This window comes from Ochlerotatus camptorhynchus, unplaced genomic scaffold, assembly GCF_037179485.1.
Source record: "Ochlerotatus camptorhynchus isolate MF236.1 unplaced genomic scaffold, CSIRO-AGI_Acam_v1.1 ptg000300l, whole genome shotgun sequence".
NCBI classification, from domain to species: Eukaryota; Metazoa; Arthropoda; class Insecta; order Diptera; family Culicidae; genus Ochlerotatus; species Ochlerotatus camptorhynchus.
The window spans coordinates 1,470,515-1,492,280 of record NW_027040788.1 but is presented as its reverse complement, the minus strand read 5'-3'; the positions used below and the strand labels follow the sequence as shown (position 1 = coordinate 1,492,280).

Sequence of the window (21,766 nt, the reverse complement as noted above, 5' to 3'; positions counted from 1 at the left end):
AAAGGGGAGCAATCTGCGCCTTCAAAATAGAATATTCCAAGCGTATACGTAGTGCCAGTGCTATGATATTATTTTTTATGAATATGCTGATATTCGTCGTACCTGAAAGTGAATAATTATAGTGAATTTAGTATTTTAGTACTATCAAAATGTTCAGAATACATATACCTTGACATTAACTAGGGGTACGGGTACATATACCTTGACATTAACTAGGAATAAACTATGGAAACGGTATGTTCATTCGCATTCCCGGGTGATGTGAAACTGAGCTCATCCTTTGGGTTTCCTCATCTTCGCATCGTCATCCTCACAGTGCAGACCTAGAAGCAGAAAGCATATTTATATGGTTGGTGCTGTGGTGTTTACTTTCATTTCGATTTAAAGGTTTTAACACTTACTGTAATGGTTGAATCCGGGTACATTATAAGCGTGGTCCCTTGGCAACGTTGGACGTTCGTATATAAGGGATAAGCTAGGTATATTTCACCATTTCACGAGAAGCAATGACAACTTCTGCACACTTGGATGAAGTACAGATTCCATTTAGCACTTGATTCAACTATATTCTTATTAACTTCCCCTGCTTAAAAGCTCTGTCAAATGTTTGAACAGAGTCGGGTAGTATCACTCCATCATCCGATATCATATATTAAGACAAGGTTGAACGGATTCTTAATTTAATGATAATACCGCTTGGAGCATATCAAATACAGAAATGTCATACATAGTTAATTTTGGCACGAAACTGTCGTATGAAAGAAAACATACAGAGGTTATTTTGACTTTTCTTTTGAAAGATCACACTTTTAAAAATAGAAAGTAGAATGTCAAAGATCAACTTTTAAACTAAAAGAATAACATTTGCGGTGAATATTTTCGTAGTTAATATCACGAAATTCGGGAAACTTTTAATTTAAAAATGTGATATTTTTACTAAAACTATTTTTATTTTTTGTGTGTAATACCTGAACAAGTGAAATTCAGTTTCAAATTGTAAGTTAATTAGGTCGAATGACATTCCGCGTGATTGTGCTGCAAAAATTAGTTCGGTATTGTTGAAATGAGTTTGGTTTGGTACACGAAACGAAAATGAATTATTTTATTCATGTGTTTCACTTATACATTTTTGCCAAAACATCAGCCTTATACATTCCATAAGACAAACCACATAGGTCCTATAAGAATGCATAAAAGGTATGTGTGACCTTTTATACATTTCATTTGACACATGATCTTCATTAACTTTTTGCAAGGCGTCTGCTTATTAGTTGACTGCTTGGGTTTGTTTGACTAGTTTGCGTGGGCCTGTAATTTACTGATTACCAATTCACGATATATTCCACGTAAAGTTGAGCGATGTTACAAAACCATTAATGGACCTTACTGACTACCATAACCATTACCATTAATGTTCTCAAATCATAAGTAAAAACGTTCTTATATAGTTCTCTTTCTGAAAATGTATGGAGAAAACAAGAATTTGGAATGGTAATGGTTCTTAACAACCCATTATTTGTAAGGTCCAGTTCCAAAAAACCATAATACATAAGGTTGAAACTTTATCATTAAACGTTCATGTAAAGTTCCATAACCATTTCAGTTAAAGTTTAGCAGGGATTATAAACAATTTTTAACCATTTTAGGTAAGGTAAATGTATGGTTCGCGTTTATGCGGGTTACCCCTTGGTATATTCCTAACTATGATTCTTTTTTCAGTGTAGCAGTAAGTTCACTCTTTGATTGACGAGTGCACGGATGGATTTGAGTTCACTCACTCGACAAAAAGTGACACAACAGCGGGGCCCTGTTTACTAAAAATGAACACATATATGTTCATTTTTAGTAAACAGGGCCCCGCTGTTGTGTCACTTTTTGTCGAGTGAGTGAACTCAAATTCATCCGTGCACTCGTCAATGCGAATGCCGATCAATCTGGCCACGCTGCTCCAGCGTTACACCGCACACCACCCAGTTACACCGTTCGTTCCTACCTGCCAAAAACCGAAGATCGCAGTTTCGCCTCTGGGTACTGTTAATGGCTGCCTCATTTCAGTTTTTGTGTCTACTGCGAAAAAGTTTGAAAATTCTAGTGGCAAACGGTTCCAAACGTTCGCAAACCGTGCAGCAATCGCTAGTATCGTTTTGTAAAAAGTAGTTTTTAGTGTTCGTAAGCTAGAAAATTGTAAATTGTGTATGAAATTTTGCATAAGAAGAACGGAAAATCCATTTTTCTCGATATTTGCAATCTGTTCCTTGTGTGGGTTCGTGTGTGTGTGTGTGTGCGTGCCAACAAGCAAAGAAGTGCAAGGAGCCCCATTAATTTTTCCTCTTGGGCCGTAGTCGTCCGTCGTGTAAGCGAGAGTGCATCGGCACAGACAGTCAAATAAAAAGAGTGGTGGGAAAGGAATAGGAAAACATCTGTGATAAAATCGTGCGTGTGAGTGAGTGAGAAAGTCCCAAAGTGTACCACAAGGGGAAAAAAGAAGGGGGCTGTGACGTTTTCATTTCTTGTGTGCCCCAAAATCGTATCGCGTAGTTTTTACAATCGAGTGAAAGTGTGTGCGTGTGCGTAGACCGTGAACTGTCAAACACGATACTGCCCCGTGTGGTGGTGTTAGTGCTAACGTCAGGAAACGAGTAAAAAAGAAACTTTTTCCTCAGCGAAGCGAACGAGTCAGTTTTCTACACAAAAGTTAAATCCGTGGGTTGTTTTCGCATCTTGCAAGTTTAAAAGAGACAATGTCGGACGCGATAAATATGGATTTGCAGTCGTCGATGCTGTTGGAAACATTACGCCAGACGCCCAGTATACAGGATAACAACCATCAGGATAGTGGCGGTGGCGGAAGTGCTGGAGATGGTAATGCGAAAAGTACTTCCTCGTCGTCGCTTTCGTCATCAGCGGACGGTGGGGGAGGCGTTGTTGGCATTAACTCTGACGGCACCAGTGAAAAGAATGCACTGGAAGCAATGGATCCGGCAATCATGTCAACGTCGGCACCTTCCGGCAGCGACTCTCCAGTTTCCGGAAGTGGTAGCAGCGAAAAATCGAACAGGACGCGGTATTCGGTAAACCAGCTGCTGGCACTGCGGAATTTGGAACTTTCCAAAAAGAAGCCAGCCTTCATGGTTGAGCCGAGGTCCGAAAAGCTTGCTAGAATGTTTATCAACCTGGACAGAGGTACGGTTAGGTACGGGAAAAGTGTATCCTCTATGGGTAAAACATCGGAAGCGCCGTATGAGGACGAAAATGGAGGAGGGAATGGATCATCTGGGAACTATGGACGAAATCGTGTCGCTAATGGCTCTAATGGCGGGAACACTGATGGATCTTCTAGTGGTGGAGGTGGCCGGATGGATATGCGTCGTTCCGGTGGGATGGATTTGCGTGATCCAAAAGATCGATTACGTAAGGAAGATGGAATTGTCCTTTCGCCACAAAGGAGATCGTTCAATATGGGTTGTCAGATGCCTGCGGCTCCTGGCGCAAACGCCAGCGGGTTGAACATTGGAGGAGGCCTGCTTCGAAACGAACGAGATCTTCTTGGGGGAAGGGAAAGACGCATTGGCAGTGGACGCATCTTGTCACGAGATGTATCCTGGGATTATCGTCCGGACAAGGATGCACCGGAAAGCAATGATTTTCGTGCGTCGGGCAACGCTAATTACCGAGAACGGGAACGCGATACACGGGATTCTCGAGATACTCGTGATACCCGTGATGCTCGAGAAACTCGTGATACCCGTGATGCTCGAGACACTCGTGATACTCGTGATGCTCGAGATACGCGAGAAAATCGAGATACTCGTGATACTCGAGATCCACGGGATTCCCGAGATCGTAACGATCGTGACAAAGATTTTCGAAAGGATTACGACCGAGATCGTGATCGGGAGGAACGCTTCGAAAGGCGTCCGCTTAATCGGGATTATGATCGAAACGATAAGGATACTCGCAATTCGCGAATGTCTTCACGGTATTCCAATGCGTACAATTCGAACAACGATTCCCACGGAGGCAACAATTACCATTCCAATAATTACAATCATTACCATTCGTCTCACCACGACCGTCGTCGATTGTACAGCGACCACGGCCGAGACGAAGAACCCGAATGGTTCAGTGAGCCAACATCACAAACAGATACCATAGAACTGCGTGGTTTCGACGATCCGGTATCCGAGGAAGAAACTAAATCGGACAAGGATGACTCTCGGGACGATTCGAAGCATGATCTGCTGGACGCTAAACAAGCGGAGGAAGTCAAGCCCCCGTCGTCATCGCTTCAGAACGACAAAAACAACAACGCTGACGCTTCCGACGTCCTCATGCTCGGCAGAAGCGGGGCCAGTAACGATAAAACGAATGCCAACCAACTACTGACACCAACCAGTCCTAATAAGGCCCAAATAAATCGTACGCCCGGCGACGGTGCCAGCGAGAGTTCCGCCAAATCTGCGCTAACAGCGACGCTTGGTATATCGAACACACTTGGACCGTCCAAGATCACGGACGATGACTTCAATTTTGAGGACTTCCTCAAGCTTGATGCACTGCCAAGTAGTTTGTTATATGTAAGTAGACCTTAAGACACATTTGATTGTTACTCGCCACCACTTTAGAATTAAGTTTGTAAGATCAAATTCTGATAAACCCCTTTCTTCTTCCAGCCGGATCTACCAGCCAGCAAGGACACCGGAAGTACCGGCGGCTCCCGATTCTCGCAATGGTTCAAGCCGGACAACACGTCCCAACCGCAGCCTTCTCAACAATCCGGGCTCAATCAACAACAGCAGCAACCGAAACAACCGGCGGCGTCGCACTTTGCTGACAGTCGTCGTTCTTCCCTTCAAGATGAAATTAACAACATGATCAACGATTTTACATCCACCGGATTAGACGATCAGATGTCGGATTCGAATTCCAACAAATACTTTGCTCCGATCTCTCCTGCAGCCAGTACTTCGTCCAATTCTCTACTAGAGTTGTTCCAGCGTGGCGATAAGCAGCAACAACAACAACAACAGCAACAGCAGCCATCTCAGCATCGTGATCGAGATCACCACCCGCAGCAGCAGCTTCAGGCACAGCAACAGCCAGGTCACCCGCATGGTCATCCGCTTTTGGGTCATCCATCGAACCATCCAGCATTGCACCATCAGCAACAGCAACAACATCATCAACAAATACAAAATCGAAATCTGCAACAGTTGCTTGGCGTTTCCGGTAGCGGCAATATTGGTAATCATGGTCCACATGGGCCAATTCCTCCGGCACCGAGCGGTGGCCAGATACATAGCGTTGAAGAACTTGAAGCTCGTTTCCGCCAAAGCGATAGCGATGGAAACACTCGTACCGCCGGAACTGGACCATCTATTCCGAGACTAATTACACCATCATCAGCCAGCGGTGGAGGAAGTGCTGCTGGTGGTGCTGGAGCTGGCCATCTATCCAACGATGCCCAACAACAGGAGATGAATGCTTTCAAGAAGCTTCTGGCTCAAATTTCAGAAAATCAACCGCACAATGCCCAACCTACCCCGGCTGCTCATCCTCCTCATCATCAATCTCATCCTATCAATATATTGCATCATCAACAGCAACAAAACGAACTCCTCCAAAAGATGTTGCATCTGAATCAAATGCATCACCCGGTCAACGATGGTCGTCAGACCGAAATCCTGAAGCGCCCGGAAGCACAGGCCCTACTCCACGGTGTTGCTCGTGGAGAAGTGACGCAGCACAACCTGTGGCAACAGCTGACTAACCCTGCCACAGCGCAGCCACATCGCGAAATCCTCACCTCTGTTCTCAGCACCATCAACACCAGTCCTCGTGTCGTTTCGCCAAATATTCTCATCCAACCGAGCCCCGGTGGTGTTCCCATACTTCCGCCAGCAACAGTTCCACCAGCCGCGGCGGCCGTTGCTGCAGCTGCTGCTGCCAACAGTGCAAATCTGCTCTTTCAGCATCATTCCAAGCAGCAGATGCGGCTTTCGCCACTACCCAATGGTATGCCGCAAAGAATTCCTTCTCCCCGGGAGCTTCAGTATCACACACAGTCAATTATGCAAAATGCGCTGATTCGCAAGAAGCTCGAAGAACAAAGGGAAAACTATCGCAAACGTCAGGAACAACAGCAGCAACAGCAACAGAATCGGTAAGTTTTTATTTTTTCAAGCAAGAAACACATTTTCTCATATAATTGTCTCATACACTCTTTCCAGTAGCCAGCCGGAAGCAAGTTCTGCTCCATCTTCAACGACTTCGTCTACAACGACATCAGCAACAACAACGGGAGCCAGTTCGTTGGCTCCTTCAGCCATCAACCAACAAATTGGAAATCAGCTGACAAACAGTACCGCAAATAGCGCACCAACCACTGTTGCTGCTTCGCCTGCTGTCGCAACCCCGGTGATGACTAGTACCATTGCTTCCCCAGCCAAGCAAACTCCACCATCGCATTCCCACTCCCAGCACACATCCTCTCCTACGCCGTTGGCTTTTACACCAACATCCGTTTTGCGTAAAATGACTGCCGAGAAGGAAATTGAGCCGCTTTCGTCCAACAATTCCTCCATCAACACACCATCAAGTTCGGCGTTGCCGAATGCTCAACCCAACGATCGTCCCCCGCTTGGAGCCGGTGGTCATAATCAGAGTCTTCTAATGGGACTCAACAACCCTCTGACCCAGCAACAGCAGCAGCAACAGAGAAACTTGGCCGCCCTTATTGGCGCACATCCACCGCTTCAGCCACCGCACAGCCAGCCTCCAGGGCCACCGCCGCAGCTGCCCCATCACCACCTAGCAGCTGGACATCATCCAAGTCCAATGGGTGCTCCGCAGCCAGCCCAGCCGCCACAACCAAATTCACAGCAGATGCGCGGTGGTCATCAGCCACCGGGAATGCCCGGCGGTAACATTCCCTGGAATCTGAAGCAACCACATCCGGGTCCGCAGATGCCACCGATGTCGAAGCCCCAGGGCAGGCCAATCTTGAAAGGTGAGTTTTGCTTGTTAGATTTGCTTACCTTTCAGGACTTCTGTTTCGGCGGAACACTGACGAGAAGTGAAGCCGGCTGGTTGCGGAACAGCCTTCGTGCTGAAACCAATTGAGGGGGTTAGAAGGAAAGGGGTGTAAGTGACTTCGTCACAATTGAGGGGGTTCGAAGGAAAGAGGTGTAAGTGACTTTGATCGATTCTCTTCATCGACTTTCTCTTATGATAGCCACAGCTTTATAAACAGATTTTGCGCTATTTCTGGCACATAGTTTGATAAAGGAGGTTCTCATCTAGCATCCAGAATGGCACACGAATCAAGGAATGTGTTTGCAGCTGAATTATTAACGAAAGAGAAAGTCGATGAAGAGAATCGATCAAAGTCACTTACACCTCTTTCCTTCGAACCCCCTCAATTGTGACGAAAACAACATATCAAGAAGACTGACAAGACTGACTGTGTTGTTATTGCTGAATCATCTGTTGGCTGGGAATGCTTTGTGGGTTGTCATTGTCGTTGCCTCGGACCGACCTCGTCATCAGAATCGGTTCCTCTCATTATGGGGTCCTCATCACTAAATCCAAGGAAGTCTGATGGAACTAGGTCTTCTGAATCACTCTCCCAGTCCGAGTCGCTGCTTGTCTCAAATTTCGACTCCACCATGCTACTATACAGGTTTTCAGTGGTTTGTTTGAACTTGCTCCTTTCTTGTGCGATATCCTGCCATACTTCAATGGGAATTTTGCTCCTCTCCACGTCCTGTCGAATACAGGTTTTCCAGGTATATGTTGGTCTTCCAATCTTCTTGGGTTCTGGTGTACTTAAGTGCCGTTTTCAAAGTTACGCCAGGATCGCTCCTGAGGATATGCCCGTAGTAGTTAAGCCTTGCTATTCTTATTTTGTTGCTTATCGTGTATCCACCCAGACACTCGGGGGCAATGTGGCCAGTTCTACTCCCTCTTGTGGACGCTCTTCGTGATGATTGTTGTCGTTTGCTGAATCGCTAGACTGCTCATTCTCAGTATCATTCCTCGTAGGCACTTCTGTGTCGTCGTGACACAAATGATGAAGAGTCAGTAGCATCTCTTGTTCCATTCTCAGCAGTGAATTACGATTTCTCTTCAATATTGTGCTAACCTCCATGGAGTACGTCACCACTGGAGTAATTAGACAATGGTAAAGCTTTCTTACTACGCTCGATTTAAGGGGTGTTGCTTGAGGAAAGAACACAGATGATGATATGCTTTGTACGCCTTTTTTATGCGTTCTGAAGATGTAGCTTTTCTCGTAAGACTACTGGTCAAGTATGCTCCCAAGTATCTCATAATAGTGACCACCGGGAGTTGATACTTTCCAAACTTGGCAGTTGTTTCTGGGCTTATGTTTTTGTGTCTCTGGAGTCTCGGAATAACACCTTCGTTTTGTTAGTGTTGATCTCCAGTCCTATTGAATTCAATAGCGGCTCTAATACACCGATGAGCCTTTCCACATCCTCAACCTCTTCGCAAATGAACACAAGATCATCCGAGTATCCAAGTATGCACGGTAATTCGATCCTCGATCCATGAGCCAATTTGATTTCCGGGATGAATTCGTTGACTGATTGTAAGACATGATGCAACATCAAGATGAACAGCTGTAGGCTCAGAGGACATCCTTGCTTTACCCCTCTCATTTTTTTTGATCGAACCCGTCCTCTGCATAAACCATTGGAGCGATGTTTTCTCGTGCAGGCATGCGGATATAATCCGGTTGATTAACGATTTTGAAACACCCATTTCGGCGAGAATGGTGACTGCTTTTGATATGTCCAGTCTGTCAAATACCTGTTTCAAATCAAGTGAAACCAGGATGGTTTGCTTCCCTTTTCTCCATCGTTCATCCAATATTCGACGAAACACAATCACTTGATCCGAAGCACTCCTTTTTTGTTGAAAGGTCATTTGGTAACCGGGTAGAGGATCGACTTGGTCGGACAATCGTTTCAGAAGCAATCTTGCATAGATTTTGTACGCCATTGAGCAAAGAGTGATGCATCTATAGTCTTTGGTGTTTTGATGATATGGAACCTTTGGAATGGGGACTTGAACAGTTTCTAACCAGGCTTTAGGAACCTGATTGGTTCTGAAAACTTCCTTCACGAGCTCTGTCATCTTCTCTAGAAGCTCCTCTGACCCATACTTGAAGAACTCATTGTATAAATTGCCCTGTCCCGGTGCACTGTTGTTTCTGGTTGCCTATATGATTGTTCTGATTTCCTTCAAAGTAGGTTCCGGACCAGCATCCCTGCAATCATCTTCTACTAAAAGCTCGATATCGTCGTCCGATCCAGCATTAGCAATCTATTTCAGTTTTCGTATGTTTATGTATTTCTTATTATTTGACTCCTTCGGTTTCTTATGCTGTTTGATGAACGTTTTTGTCAGTGGCACGCGTCAAACGGGAGCAACACGGAAACAGCAGTCTGGTACGCTTTGGACGTGTATCATACTTGCAGACCGGTATGAGTATGTGAGTTTAAATTAGAAGAACATTTGTGATGTATGGGTGCCTAAAGCGTGCATTTCTCGCTGTAAACTTGGATGTATGATTGCAGGCAAAGAGAGTAATGGAGAAAGAGAGCGCAAAAGCTCGGTCTCACTCTCTTGTCAGTTGTAAATCTCTCAATTACCGATGGTTGCGCCGGTGCACCTGTCAAGACTTATGAGCTTCCCCTGGTTCATTCTGATAGTGTCGTTCTGATGAATATAGAGTTGATTAATAATTCAATAATCAAGTTTGCTACTAGATTCTGACACTGTTTTGTATCAAAAAATGTTTTCGGAAGTGTTTGACGGATATTCTTGATTACGCTTCAGTCGAAAGAGTTAGCCTTGTGATAAAAACGAGAATTAGTTAAGTTTTGCAATTCCTCCTACTTCGGTTAGCGCGAAAAGTACTGCATTGGTTGAAGTGAACCAAGAGAGCCGCATTGCGAAAATTCACTAATGGGGTGTTTACACTTATACTATTTCACTAGCGCTAATGAGCCAGCTACTAGCAAAAAAGCTCACCAGCATAATATAAACAGAGCGGCGCTGGTGGTGTAGTGGCAAGCGTGATTATCTCTCACCCCAGCAGGCCTGGGTTCAATCCCAGTCGGCGCCGCCGAGATGTTCTGAGGCATAACATCTCTGATCACGCCTTCCTTCGGAAGAAAAGTAAAGCCGTTGGTCCCCTGTTCATGAGTTGATGGGTTGATAGGAAGGGTCTAGGTGTGGGAGCTGCCTCCCTGGCGTCGGTAGCATTGGTGCTCAGTACGGAAAACAAATCAAGGAAAAAATAATGTAAACAGGGCATCAGCGTCTACCAGCATGAGATTTCAGGAGCAACTAAAATTCGTGCTAGTTGGCTAGTTTACTAGCGCTAGCAAATCAGCACAGATGTAAACACCCCATAAGTATTGTACGCTTTCGCTGAAACGACACTACGTTATGGGGTGTTTACATCTGTGCGGATTTGCTAGCGCTAGTGTACTCGCCAACTAGCACGAATTCAAGTTGCTCCTGAAATTTCCTGCTGGTAGACGCTTATGCCCTGTTTACATTATGCTAGTGAGCTTTTTTGCTAGCAGCTAACTCATTAGCGCTAGTGAAATAGCATAAGTGTAAACAACCCCATTAGCCGTCGATGCTATTCGCGATATCACCGAGGGATTCAGAGGAAACTCAAGTCGCACCCGAAGTCACTCTGGAATTACGTAAATGAGCAGCGCAAGGAATCCGGTTTATCTTCTTCAATGGTCTTGAATGCAGTAGTTGCTTCCACTCCTCAGCAGATCTACCGCTTGTATTCGGAAAGTTAGAGACAAGTGAATGTAAATGAATGCACGAAATAAATGTAAATGATTTTCCATGCCTGCTCCTGCCAATTAGATTCTGTACAGCCACCTCGTTCACTTTGTTCGCCACAGATCGCCAGTTTGCGATAAACTGCTTCTCGCTTCCAACAGTTTTTTTTTAATCCTTTAAATTTGTCGAACCTCTTAACGGAATCCCTTTATGAAGAGCTTTGAGTGGGTTGGTATATTTATTTAGTTTTTTTTGTTGGTCTTCTTAAGGTATTCGCGAAATCTCAAGATTAATCCGAATATTTTTGGTCCTTCGAGCCGGATATGTGAGTTTGTTTGTCACGCGCGGTTTACATGCCGCTTACAACACGAAGGAGGTCGAAAATTCCTGCTATTATCTCAGTGGCGCAGCAGAGAGGAAAATGGCGGAAACATTGGCGGGTCTTTGTCGACAGCGGGAGTTCATTTGTTCAAAAGTCGTTCGCATCAAATCCAGTCTACAGAAAGCGGATGATGAACAGGTTCCAGTTGACGAATTCATTCTGGAAACTTACTTAAGGACGATTGATGTGGCTTACCAGGAAATGAACGACTACAAGTGACACCAGGTGTTTCACATCCAATTAGAGTGCAGCAATCGGTTCTTACTCATACTCCTCTCCCAACATTAAACGACCACCCGGAACATCGGCTTAGGTTTAAATCGATGTTTTTGGACATTATGAACAAGTTTCCAACGGAGGATGCTGGTACGAAGCTGTATCACATGGATAGATGCCTTGTCGGAGAGGCAGCTGGTGTTATCAATCGACAATTCATCAATGAAAACAACTTCGAAGCGGCATGGAATTTCCTTTTACAACGATATAAGGATAAGCGGAAGATTGTCGACATCCACGCGAGCAAGTTACTCCAGCTGAAGCCAATGACACAGGAAAGTGGAAAGCAAATGACACGTCGATTCGCTCAGATTCCACGGGTACGAAGTAGGTACTAGGCCTCTCAGACATTGTTTTGCTTCCAAGGTTGACTTTGAGACGAAGAAGCTTTGGGAAGCTAGCAACAAGCACAGTGTCGTTCCCAAATACGACGATACCATTGCATTTTTCGAGAAACACGCTTTGGTTCTGAAACGAGTGGAAGCTCCTTCAATCAAACCATTCAAAAATTGCCCCGCTGAAAACAAAAACAAACAGCAAAATCCTCGTCTTTCCCAGCAATAAGTGCTGAAGAAAAGTGCGTGTTTTGTGATAAGGAGCATCTCAATCACCAATACGACAAGTTGCTAAAACTTTCACTTAATGACAGGAACACCAGAGCCAAAAAAGCTAGTGTGTTTGAGAAAAGGGCATATGACAGTAAAATGTTCCTCGAAATATTCCTGTCGAGAATGTAACAAACGACATCACACGGTTCTACACATCGATGCGCCGAAACCGAGTGATGATACTTGCAAGAACGAAACAGCAATCTTTCCCCAAAGTGAGATGGCATCATCGTCTACGAGCAACGTGGTAGCCCTCAATTGCACCACAGCAAAGAAGTGCTACTTTCTACGGCTGTTGTGAATGTACTCGACGTACACGGCCATGCCAAACTGTGCCGTGTCCTTCACCTCATAACCTATGGTTACTCTTCTTGGAATTCAACGCAACAGGTGCACTACCAGTGTGATTGGAGTTAATGCTAAGGAATCGAAATCAAGCGCCAGGTAACGATTGTGTTCCAGTCCAGGACTAGCAGCTACACCAAGGATATCAAATGTATGGTGGTACCGAGGATTACTGGAAAACTGCCTGCACAACAACTCAACACATCAGATATGGAGATTCCGGATGACATAAGGCTAGCTGATCCGCAGTTTTATAAACCTCAGCGTATCTTCTCACTGGCGCAGAACTTTTCTTCAGCATTCTCAAGGACACCCGAATCGATCTTAGTGATGGACGACCAATTCTGCAGGAAATTTTCCTAGGATGGCTTGTTACAGGCTCTAGCTACAATCGCTCGTCGTATGTGCAACTCCAGCATTGCTACACCGTCTCTCTTGAACCCGAATGTCAATTGGATTAGTTGGTGCAACGATTTTGGGCCCTCGAAGATGTTCCAACGGCTTCTAGACTGTCTCCGGAAGAAAAACTTTGCGAAAAACACTACGTTCAAACCATAACAAGAGATTCTTCTGGGCGCTATGTTGTTAGATTGCCGTTTCGTGACAACATTGGTCAGTTTGGTGAAACGAAGCAGTATGCGTCGCAGCGCTTCTATCAACATGAAAAGCGTTTGAACAACAACGTGGAACTAAAGGGTGAATATGATGCTTTCATTGAGGAATACATTCGACTCAACCATTGTCGGGAGATTTTCGAGCCTGTCTGTAAACGATTGGATTCTCGGTATCTTTATTTTGTCGCTATTTACCTTCCACCAAACTCATGTGCCGACCTGTACTCTGCACACGCTAACGCAGTGCAGCATATTGCAAACTGTGCTTCTGCCGCTGACATAATTGTATCTCTGGGTGACTTCAACCTCCCCAATTTGCGTTGGCAATTGAACGAGGATGTAAATTGTTTCATTCCCTTGAACGCTTCTTCCGAGCATGAACAGGTACTCACTGAAACTATGTTTGCTACGGGTTTTCAGCAAGTTAACCAATATGTGAATGCGAACGGAAGGCTTCTCGACCTTGTATTCGTCAGTCTTCCAGAGCGACTAGACCTCATTGAACCCATCACGCCTCTGTTGCCCGTAGACAATCACCACGTGCCTTTTGTTTTGCTGTTCGATGAGAGTATCGACGATTTAGTAGTACAGAACGAGTCGGACGATAATCTTTACTACGATTTCCGCTCGTTGACTGGGATTCCTTACCGCTAACCGGGCCATTGGATAGAACATTATAAGCATTCTATGACAAGCTTTATGCAGTGCTTAACGACTATGTTCCTCGGAAAAGACGATCGTTCAATTCAGTTTTCAGCAAGCCATGGTGGACCTCCGAACTACGGCATCTTCGTAACATCCTAAGGAAAGCACGTCACCGTTTCTTCCTTTCGAAGTCTGAGAGCGACCGCAATTACCTTCGCGAAGTAGAGCTGCAGTACAAGACAATTCTATTATCCACGAACGATAACTACTTACTCAGGATCCAGGACAGCGTAAGACAAAACCCATCGTGCTTCTGGGATTTCGTGAAAAAGTGGCAAGCATCTTCTCGCATCCCATTCAATGATGCCCAGGCTAATACAAATGTGGATGCTGCAAACCTTTTCGCCATGTTCTTCGAGAGCGTTTTTAAAGTGTCACCTGTACCAAGGCGCGATTGTTTTGCTCACGTTTCTTCGCACAACATCAACCTACCCGTTATTCAGTTTTCCGCAAATGAAGTAGTAAAAGTCATCGATGAGCTTGACATCAAAAAAGGACCTGGGACGGACGGAATACCACCCCTGTTGCTGAAAAACTGTTCAAGAGAACTAGCGAACCCAATTGCTCGCTTATTCAACCGATCACTCCACGAAAGAACCTTTCCGACAGCTTGGAAAGCTGGTTGCATCGTTCCTATTCACAAATCTGGCAACTGTAATCAGGTGTCAAATTATCGCGGCGACTATACAACGTAGCGTCTCCCATCATCTTTGATGGTCAGCATGGCTTTATGAAGCATCGTTCTACAACAACGAACCTCATGTGTTACGTCACCGCACTGTCCCGCGAAGTAGAAGAGAGGCGGCAAGTTGACGCGGTGTATGTTGACTTTGCGAAAGCCTTCGACACTGTACCGCACATTCTAGCTGTGGAAAAACTGAAGCACATAGGTTTTCCAGATTGGATTACAGAGTGGATATATTCGTACTTGTGCGATCGTACTGCATATGTTACGGTCAACTCGACTCGATCCCGCACTTTCAAAATCACGTCTGGTGTACCCCAAGGAAGCGTTCTGGGACCATTAATATTCAACATTTTTATAAATGACCTGTGTCTGCTGCTTTCCTCGTTTAAGCTTTCATTCGCTGATGACTTAAAAATGTATCGTGTCATAGCTTCTCTTCCGGATTGTATTGTCCTACAAGAAGATATTGATACTATACTGGTATGGTGTGGCGATAACGGCATGCGGGTCAATAACATGAAGTGCAAAGTTATTACCTTCGGTCGCTGCAATAACCCCATTCTTCATCAATTCAGAATGGAAACTGCATCATTGGAACGTGTGTCGTCCATCTGTGACCTTGGCGTTACCATCGATTCGAGGCTCAGATTCAACGAACACGTGAGCATTACCACTGCCAAAGCTTTTTCTGTGCTGGGATTCATCCGTCGCCACGCTTCCGAGTTCACCGACATCCACACCAGCGGCTATTTATTTTCGATGTCATTGGAGGATCTATCGATTGCCCTGAACTTCTCACACAGATCCCGCTCAACATTCCTCCTCGACGGTTTCGGAGCTCAGCTTTAATAGCAGTCCCATACCACAGAACAAACTACGGCTACAACAACCCTTTTGATTCGTGTCTTCGCTTGTTCAATGTTATCTGTGACGAATTCGATTTTAAGTTGACTAAAAACGTTTTTAGAAATAGGATTAGTAGTAATTTCTAGTTTATAAGTAAAATAGTTCAGTCTGTACGACTAGTCGAAGACGGTGATAAATAAATAAAATGCCCGGAGGAATATTGTATCATCGCGAGCCATGCGTATTTTCCTGTACATTTTGGGCACATCACAGGAGAAAACGTACTGATGAATACTTACTTGATACTTGATGGGCTACGAATCGCCAGGTTGATTCAACGCCGAACGAAGTACTCTTCTCCATTGGACTCGGTCCTGAGCCAATCGCTTCCAGTCGCCATGAACGTTTAGCGACCTGATGTCCTCCTCAACTGCAAATAGCCAACGTGTCCGAGGTCTACCCCGGAGTCGACGACCTCTACCGGGTTCTCTGCTGAATATAATATTTGCTTGTCGTTCTTCCGGCATCCGCACTATATGCCCAGCCCACCGTAGTCTGCCGTATTTTATAAGCTTCACTATATCCGTACCGTTATACACTTGGTACAACTCGTGATTCATGCGACGCCGCCAGATGCCATTCTCCTGTTTACCGCCGAGTATTGTTCGCAGCACCTTACGCTCGAAGACACCAAATGCTCTCCGGTCAGACTCTTTTAACGTCCACGATTCGTTGCCGTAGAGGGCTACCGGAAGTATCAGCGTCTTATACAGAGCGAATTTCGTTTTCGTTTGCAGGCTACGGGACTTCAGCTGGCTACGTAATCCGTAAAAGGCCCTGTTTGCAGCTGCAATACGTCTCTTCACCTCGCGGGTAACATCATTATCGCATGTCACTAGTGTTCCAAGTTACACAAATTCTTCCACTACCTCAAATTGTTCACCATCTAACAACACTACACTACCAACACCACTATTGCTCCCACGCTGTCTACCGGCTACCATGTACTTCGTTTTGGTAGAACTTATCGTGAGCCCAATCCTCGCCGTCTCCCTCTTAAAAGGCACAAACGCCTCTTCCACTGCTCTACGGTCAATTCCGATGATATCGATGTCGTCCGCAAAGGCAAGGAGCATGTACGATCGTGTGATGATGGTACCGTTCCTCTGCACACCAGCTCTCCTAATCGCTCCTTCAAGAGCAATGTTGAACAGTAAGTTTGAAAGTGCATCACCCTGCTTCAATCCATCTAAGGTCACGAACGAGGTCGAAATCTCATCTGCAACCCTTACACTTGATTTCGATCCATCTAGCGTTGCGCGAATCAGTCTAATTAGTTTCGCCGGAAAACCATGTTCTAGCATAATCTGTCAAAGCTCATTTCTCTTCACTGAATCGTATGCTGCTTTGAAATCAATAAACAGATGGTGAGTCTGCAAGTTGTACTCCCGGAATTTATCAAGGATTTGACGCAGGGTAAACATTTGATCCGTCGTTGATCGGCCCTCACGAAAACCAGCCTGGTATTCACCGACGAAGGACTCCTCAAGCGGTCTCAATCTGTTAAACAGAACGCGTGACAGTATTTTGTACGCCGAATTCAGAAGAGTTATTCCTCGATAATTGGCGCACTCGAGTCTGTGCCCTTTTTTGAATAATGGGCAAATGAGGCCATCCAACCAGCTAGCAGGCAGTTCTTCGTCCTCCCATATCTTCGTTAGAATACGGTAGATTGCTTGATGCAGCTGCTCACTTCCGTGTTTGAAAAGTTCGGCCGGGAGCTCGTCCTTCCCAGCAGCCTTATTGTTTTTCAGCTCACGTATTGCCTTTTTAACCTCGTCTAGCGTTGGAGGCTCCACAGCTTGATCGTCGTCTGCGATGTTTACTCTGTTCCTCGATACTCCCTCACTCTCTCCATTCAACAATGTCTCAAAATGTTCTTTCCACCTGGCAGCCACCATTGTTTTATCTGTCAGCAAATTCCCCTCAAGGTCATTGCACATGGCGAGAGATGGCGCTGTTTTACTCCGCACACCATTGACAGTCGCGTAGAACCTTCGCATACCGTTCTGTTCCATACTTTCTTGCGCCTCAGCAATCACGCGTTCTTCGTATTGCCTTTTCTTTCTGCGGTGGGTTCGTTTCTCAGCTGCCCTTGCTACCTTGTACCGCTCTCTGTTCAGCCGGGTACCAGACACTAACATCCGGCTTCTGGCAACGTTCTTCTCATCCGTCAACCTCTGGCACTCCTCATCAAACCAGCCATTACGTGGTCGTCTTTGAGCTGTACCTATCACTTCTTGTGCTGTTGTGTTCACCGCTCCGTGGATTGTGTTCAACAGATTGTTGAGGTCCTCGTTCACGTTGATTTCGCTAATCCGCTCATCAAGCTTCTGGCGGTACTCTGCAGCAACACCTTCTACTGACAAGCGATGGATATTGAAACGCATCGATCTCCGGTTCGTTGAATTCGTAACGGTCGATAGACGCGCCCGAATTTTGCAGACAAAAAGATAATGATCTGAGTCAATGTTAGGCCCCCTAAAAGTTCTTACATCAATGACATCTGAGAAGTGCCGGCCATCCACCAACATGTGATCGATCTGGGTGCAAGTTTCGCCATTTGGGTGTCTCCAGGTGTGCTTTCGGATATTCTTGCGTGCAAAGTAGGTGCTACTGATGGCCATACCTCTAGCAGCGGCGAAGTTTATCAGTTTCAGGCCGTTATCATTGGTTACTGTATGTAGGCTCTCTGTACCAATGATTGGACGAAAGAAATCTTCCCTCCCGACCTGCGCATTTGCATCTCCGATTACAATCTTCACGTCGTGTTTTGGGCACTCATCATAAGTTTTATCGAGACTGTCATAAAACGCGTCCTTCACGTCATCGGATTTATCGTTGGTTGACGCATAGATGTTGATCAGGCTGTAGTTGAAGAATTTGCCCCGAATCCTTAATACACAGATGCGGTCGCTTACCGGTCTCCACCGCATAACACGCTTCATCTGCTTCCCGATCACTATGAACCCTACTCCATGTTCTGCCCTATCGCCACCGCTGTGATAGATATGATACTTGAAGGAAGTGTTGGCGATGGGATCCACCGCCCGGAATTCACGTTCTCCGGATCTAGGCCACCGTACTTCCTGAATAGCAGCTACGCTCACATTCACTTTTTGCAGTTCACGAGCCAAAAGGCCCGCTCGTCCAGGTTCATTTAAGGTTCTGACATTCCAAGTACCGAGTTTCCATTCATTGTCCTTATTTCGTTGCCGGGTCGGTTGCCGAAAATTCCGTTCGTTGTTTTCTCTTTCTTCGTTTTTCTGAGTAATGTTGGGGGTTTCAGTATGCTACCTTACCGGGGTCGCGATACCTACATCATGTTGGTGGGGCTGCCACCTTAGGTGTAGCTGACGTGATACAGCATTTCTTATTCAGCCGCTCGCTCCGAGACAGACGCTGTTTGAGCCGCACCTCCATGGTGAACAGACGCTCGAGGGTCGCACCTCCTCACTTTGCTATCACCACGATCCGGATCCATGTTTTTATCGTGGTGACATTGCCCAGGCTACGCTACCAGCATCTTTTGCTGGCGGTCTTTGTCATCGGCTGACCCGTGGAAGCGTGAGGTAGGAACTTGTGAGGACCAGAGCTGTTGGGACAACACTCCTTCCAGTTTGTCGACTCACCATTTGTAGTACTGATGAATACGAAACCGAATTGTTATATCCAATAATGGATCCTGAACGACCGGACGGTCATCTGGACGTCGTTGAGTGAAACTCCTGTAGTCGATTTCGCAGAGGCATCAAACACTGTTCGCAGTTTCGTAGTAGACGATGTGGGTTTCAACACCGCATGGTGAGGCAAAAAGTAGTTCGGTGTGCTGCTTATCTCAGGCTCGAAAATCTCCCGACATTGGTTGAGTCGAATGTATTCCTCAATGAAAGCATCATATTCACGCTTCAGTACCACGTTGTTGTTCAAACGCTTTTCATGTTGATAGAAGCGCTGCGACGCATACTGCTTCGTTTCACCAAGCTGACCAATGTTGTCACGAAACGGCAATCTAATAAAATAGCGCCCATACGAATCTCTTGTTGTGGTTTGAACGTAGTGTTTTTCGCAAAGTTTTTCTTCCGGAGACAGCCTAGAAGTCGTTGGAACACATTTTTGTCCATTTCAAAACAACGAAAAACCTTCTTGGAAAGGAAGGAGAGAAAATCCCTTAAGCTAAAAAAAATCATGTTAATATTTCGCTATGACCGAGATCTTGCATATGTTTCTAAGTCCGGGAGCTATATTTTTTTCAGAATCTAGAAAAGCAGGTCCTAGCATTTTTTTTTCATGTTTGGAGCCATCAGAGATCTTGGAAACTTTTTTTTCTTTGTTTGTTTTTTTGTACTGAGTATTAATGCTGGGAGGCAGCTCCCACACGTGGACCCTATCTATCGACCCATCAACTTATAGACCGGGGATCAACGGCATTCGAAATTTTGTAAACTTAAAAAAAAAATCTGAAAAATATCCTATTGACCTAATGGCTTGACACCGGCTGGACACATAAAAAGTTCAAAATATGGCTTCTTTCAAATGATTCGGAACAGAGGATTATTAATACCTGTACTAATATCTGTCAATCATTTATAGGCGGCAATACCCAGCCACAACCACCGCAGCAACAGCCGCACCCTTCACCAATGTCGCAGATGTCTTTCGCTTCCAACCTGGAATTCCAGCAGCAAATGCAGCAGTTCCAAGGCCGCAGTGGCAATCCGATACTCGGAGCGCACCAATCGCAGCAACAGCAGCAGCAACAATTGCTTCAGCAGCAACAGCCCCACAATCAACACCAGACCCAGATGAATCCCCACCTGCAGCAGTTGCTGCAGCAACGCCAACAACAACAGCAGCGTGCCATCCGCAATCAACACATGCAGCAGATTCCACCGTCGTTCCGGATGGGTCCTCAGCAACCACAGCAGCCGCAATCTCAAGGTCAACATTCCCACCAGGGTCCACAGCAGACGCCAGGTGCTTCGGGAATTATCAACTACAACCGCGACGGAGGTCTGTCGCCTACCAGCAACCAACTGGCCCGGTGGTTCTCACCTGAACTGCTCGCACAGGCCTCGGCCGGTAAGTTACCATCGCTCAACGTTGGCCAGGCCATGAGTCTAGAAGAGTTCGAACGAAACATGCAACACTCTTCGGCCACTGTGCACAACTGAGTGCTGGTCAATGCTGCATCCCCGACTAGACGTGCTGCTGCTCCGCCACCATTACCACCACCTTGGCTGGATGGGCCTCCGTTCCATCGGTTGGTGGATCATCGCAGGGAGAACAAATTCATCTGCCGGCCAGAGTAAGTTTATAATCGCTAGTAGTTTACTCTCCTTTCAAAGCAATCTAATCGGCCGTCTCTCTAGACATTTCTTGTCTGTCATTGTATTTGGACATTGATAAAACGACTAGTATCAAATTGTGTAGATCACACCTAGGAAAAACTTTAACCCGACAATTGCTATAGCTACACACTGAGACACACACACACACACTCACACATAGTTCGCTCTGATAGAGAGCGCAGCGCATTAGTATTTTCCTTAATTTTCTTGTACCGTGGTACCGAACGCATACTGGATGGACACTAGTATATTACTGTATAAGAATCAGCATCCGATTTGTAATATGGCTGCAACCGTTGATTGTTAAACCTTCTGGCAAAAGAAAAACTTTGAAACCATTCATATAGCTAGTTAGATAGAAATAATTAAATATCACAACTTAAGGTATTCGGTATCCAGGAAAAAGAAAGAATAGAATAATAACTGCAGCCTAGATGTTACAAAATGTGTGCGCAGATCGTTAAAAGTTTCTCAATGTTGCTGCTTTTTTCGGTAACCCCCCCTACAGTGTAAAATTCGACTAGCTGTTTTACTTTTATGGGTTTGCCTTTACGAATTGAATGAAATCATCATCAAATTGAATGCAGAATTTGTTACCTTTTTTCCGCCGAGTCCGTAGAAGCATTGTGCACGTGCGTTGTCCCCCCTCCCCCCTTCTGGGGTATATGTCAAATCACGAAACCTTTCACTACGCTTTCCGTGATGCCATGCTAAATCATTTTACGGCAGCAGAGTAGAGCGTGTTGTTGTGGCATCAAAAAAAGTGTCTAGTTTCTACTCGTTTTAATGTAGATTAGTATGGTCAATGTTCCAAATTTGTTAGGACTTTTTTGCTGTGTACGACTAGTTGGAATTGCCGTTCTACGTGGATACGACTACATTTATTTTCCGGTTATTTGAGAAACTACTGAAATCTTAGGAATAATGTACTGTGTATAGCTGGACTTTTCAATCTTTGGCTTTGACGATAACAAGAGGAACAGTGGCGCTCAAAAAAAGGTGTTATGACGAACAGTTTGTTGGATACTTGAAACTTCGTGCGTAATAAGGGCATC

The 21,766-nt window shown here is 45.4% G+C and overlaps 1 protein-coding gene across 2 annotated transcripts; it reads left to right on the top strand.

Annotated features, from left to right (window-relative positions):
• Positions 1 to 2,018: 2,018 nt before the first annotated feature.
• Positions 2,019 to 21,038, top strand: LOC135706980 (homeobox protein cut-like). Of its 2 annotated transcripts, none has more exons than XM_065228670.1 (4): positions 2,019 to 4,577; positions 4,674 to 6,163; positions 6,234 to 7,009; positions 19,954 to 21,038. In XM_065228670.1, the coding sequence occupies exons 1-4, from the start codon at positions 2,742 to 2,744 to the stop codon at positions 20,532 to 20,534; spliced, it is 4,683 nt and encodes a 1,560-aa protein (XP_065084742.1). In that variant the 5' UTR covers positions 2,019 to 2,741; the 3' UTR covers positions 20,535 to 21,038. The 2 variants fall into 2 exon arrangements, with proteins under 2 accessions (XP_065084742.1, XP_065084741.1); XM_065228669.1 differs by having other exon boundaries at positions 6,231 to 7,009.
• The last annotated feature ends 728 nt before the right edge of the window (positions 21,039 to 21,766 follow it).

Excerpts from the sequence above, each read along its gene's own strand:
- LOC135706980 (XM_065228669.1), top strand. The coding sequence starts at position 2,742 with ATGTCGGACGCGATAAATATGGATTTGCAGTCGTCGATGCTGTTGGAA. Across the intron at positions 4,578-4,673 it reads TGCCAAGTAGTTTGTTATAT|CCGGATCTACCAGCCAGCAA; the intron begins GTAAGTAGACCT and ends TTCTTCTTCCAG. Across the intron at positions 7,010-19,953 it reads GGGCAGGCCAATCTTGAAAG|GCGGCAATACCCAGCCACAA; the intron begins GTGAGTTTTGCT and ends AATCATTTATAG.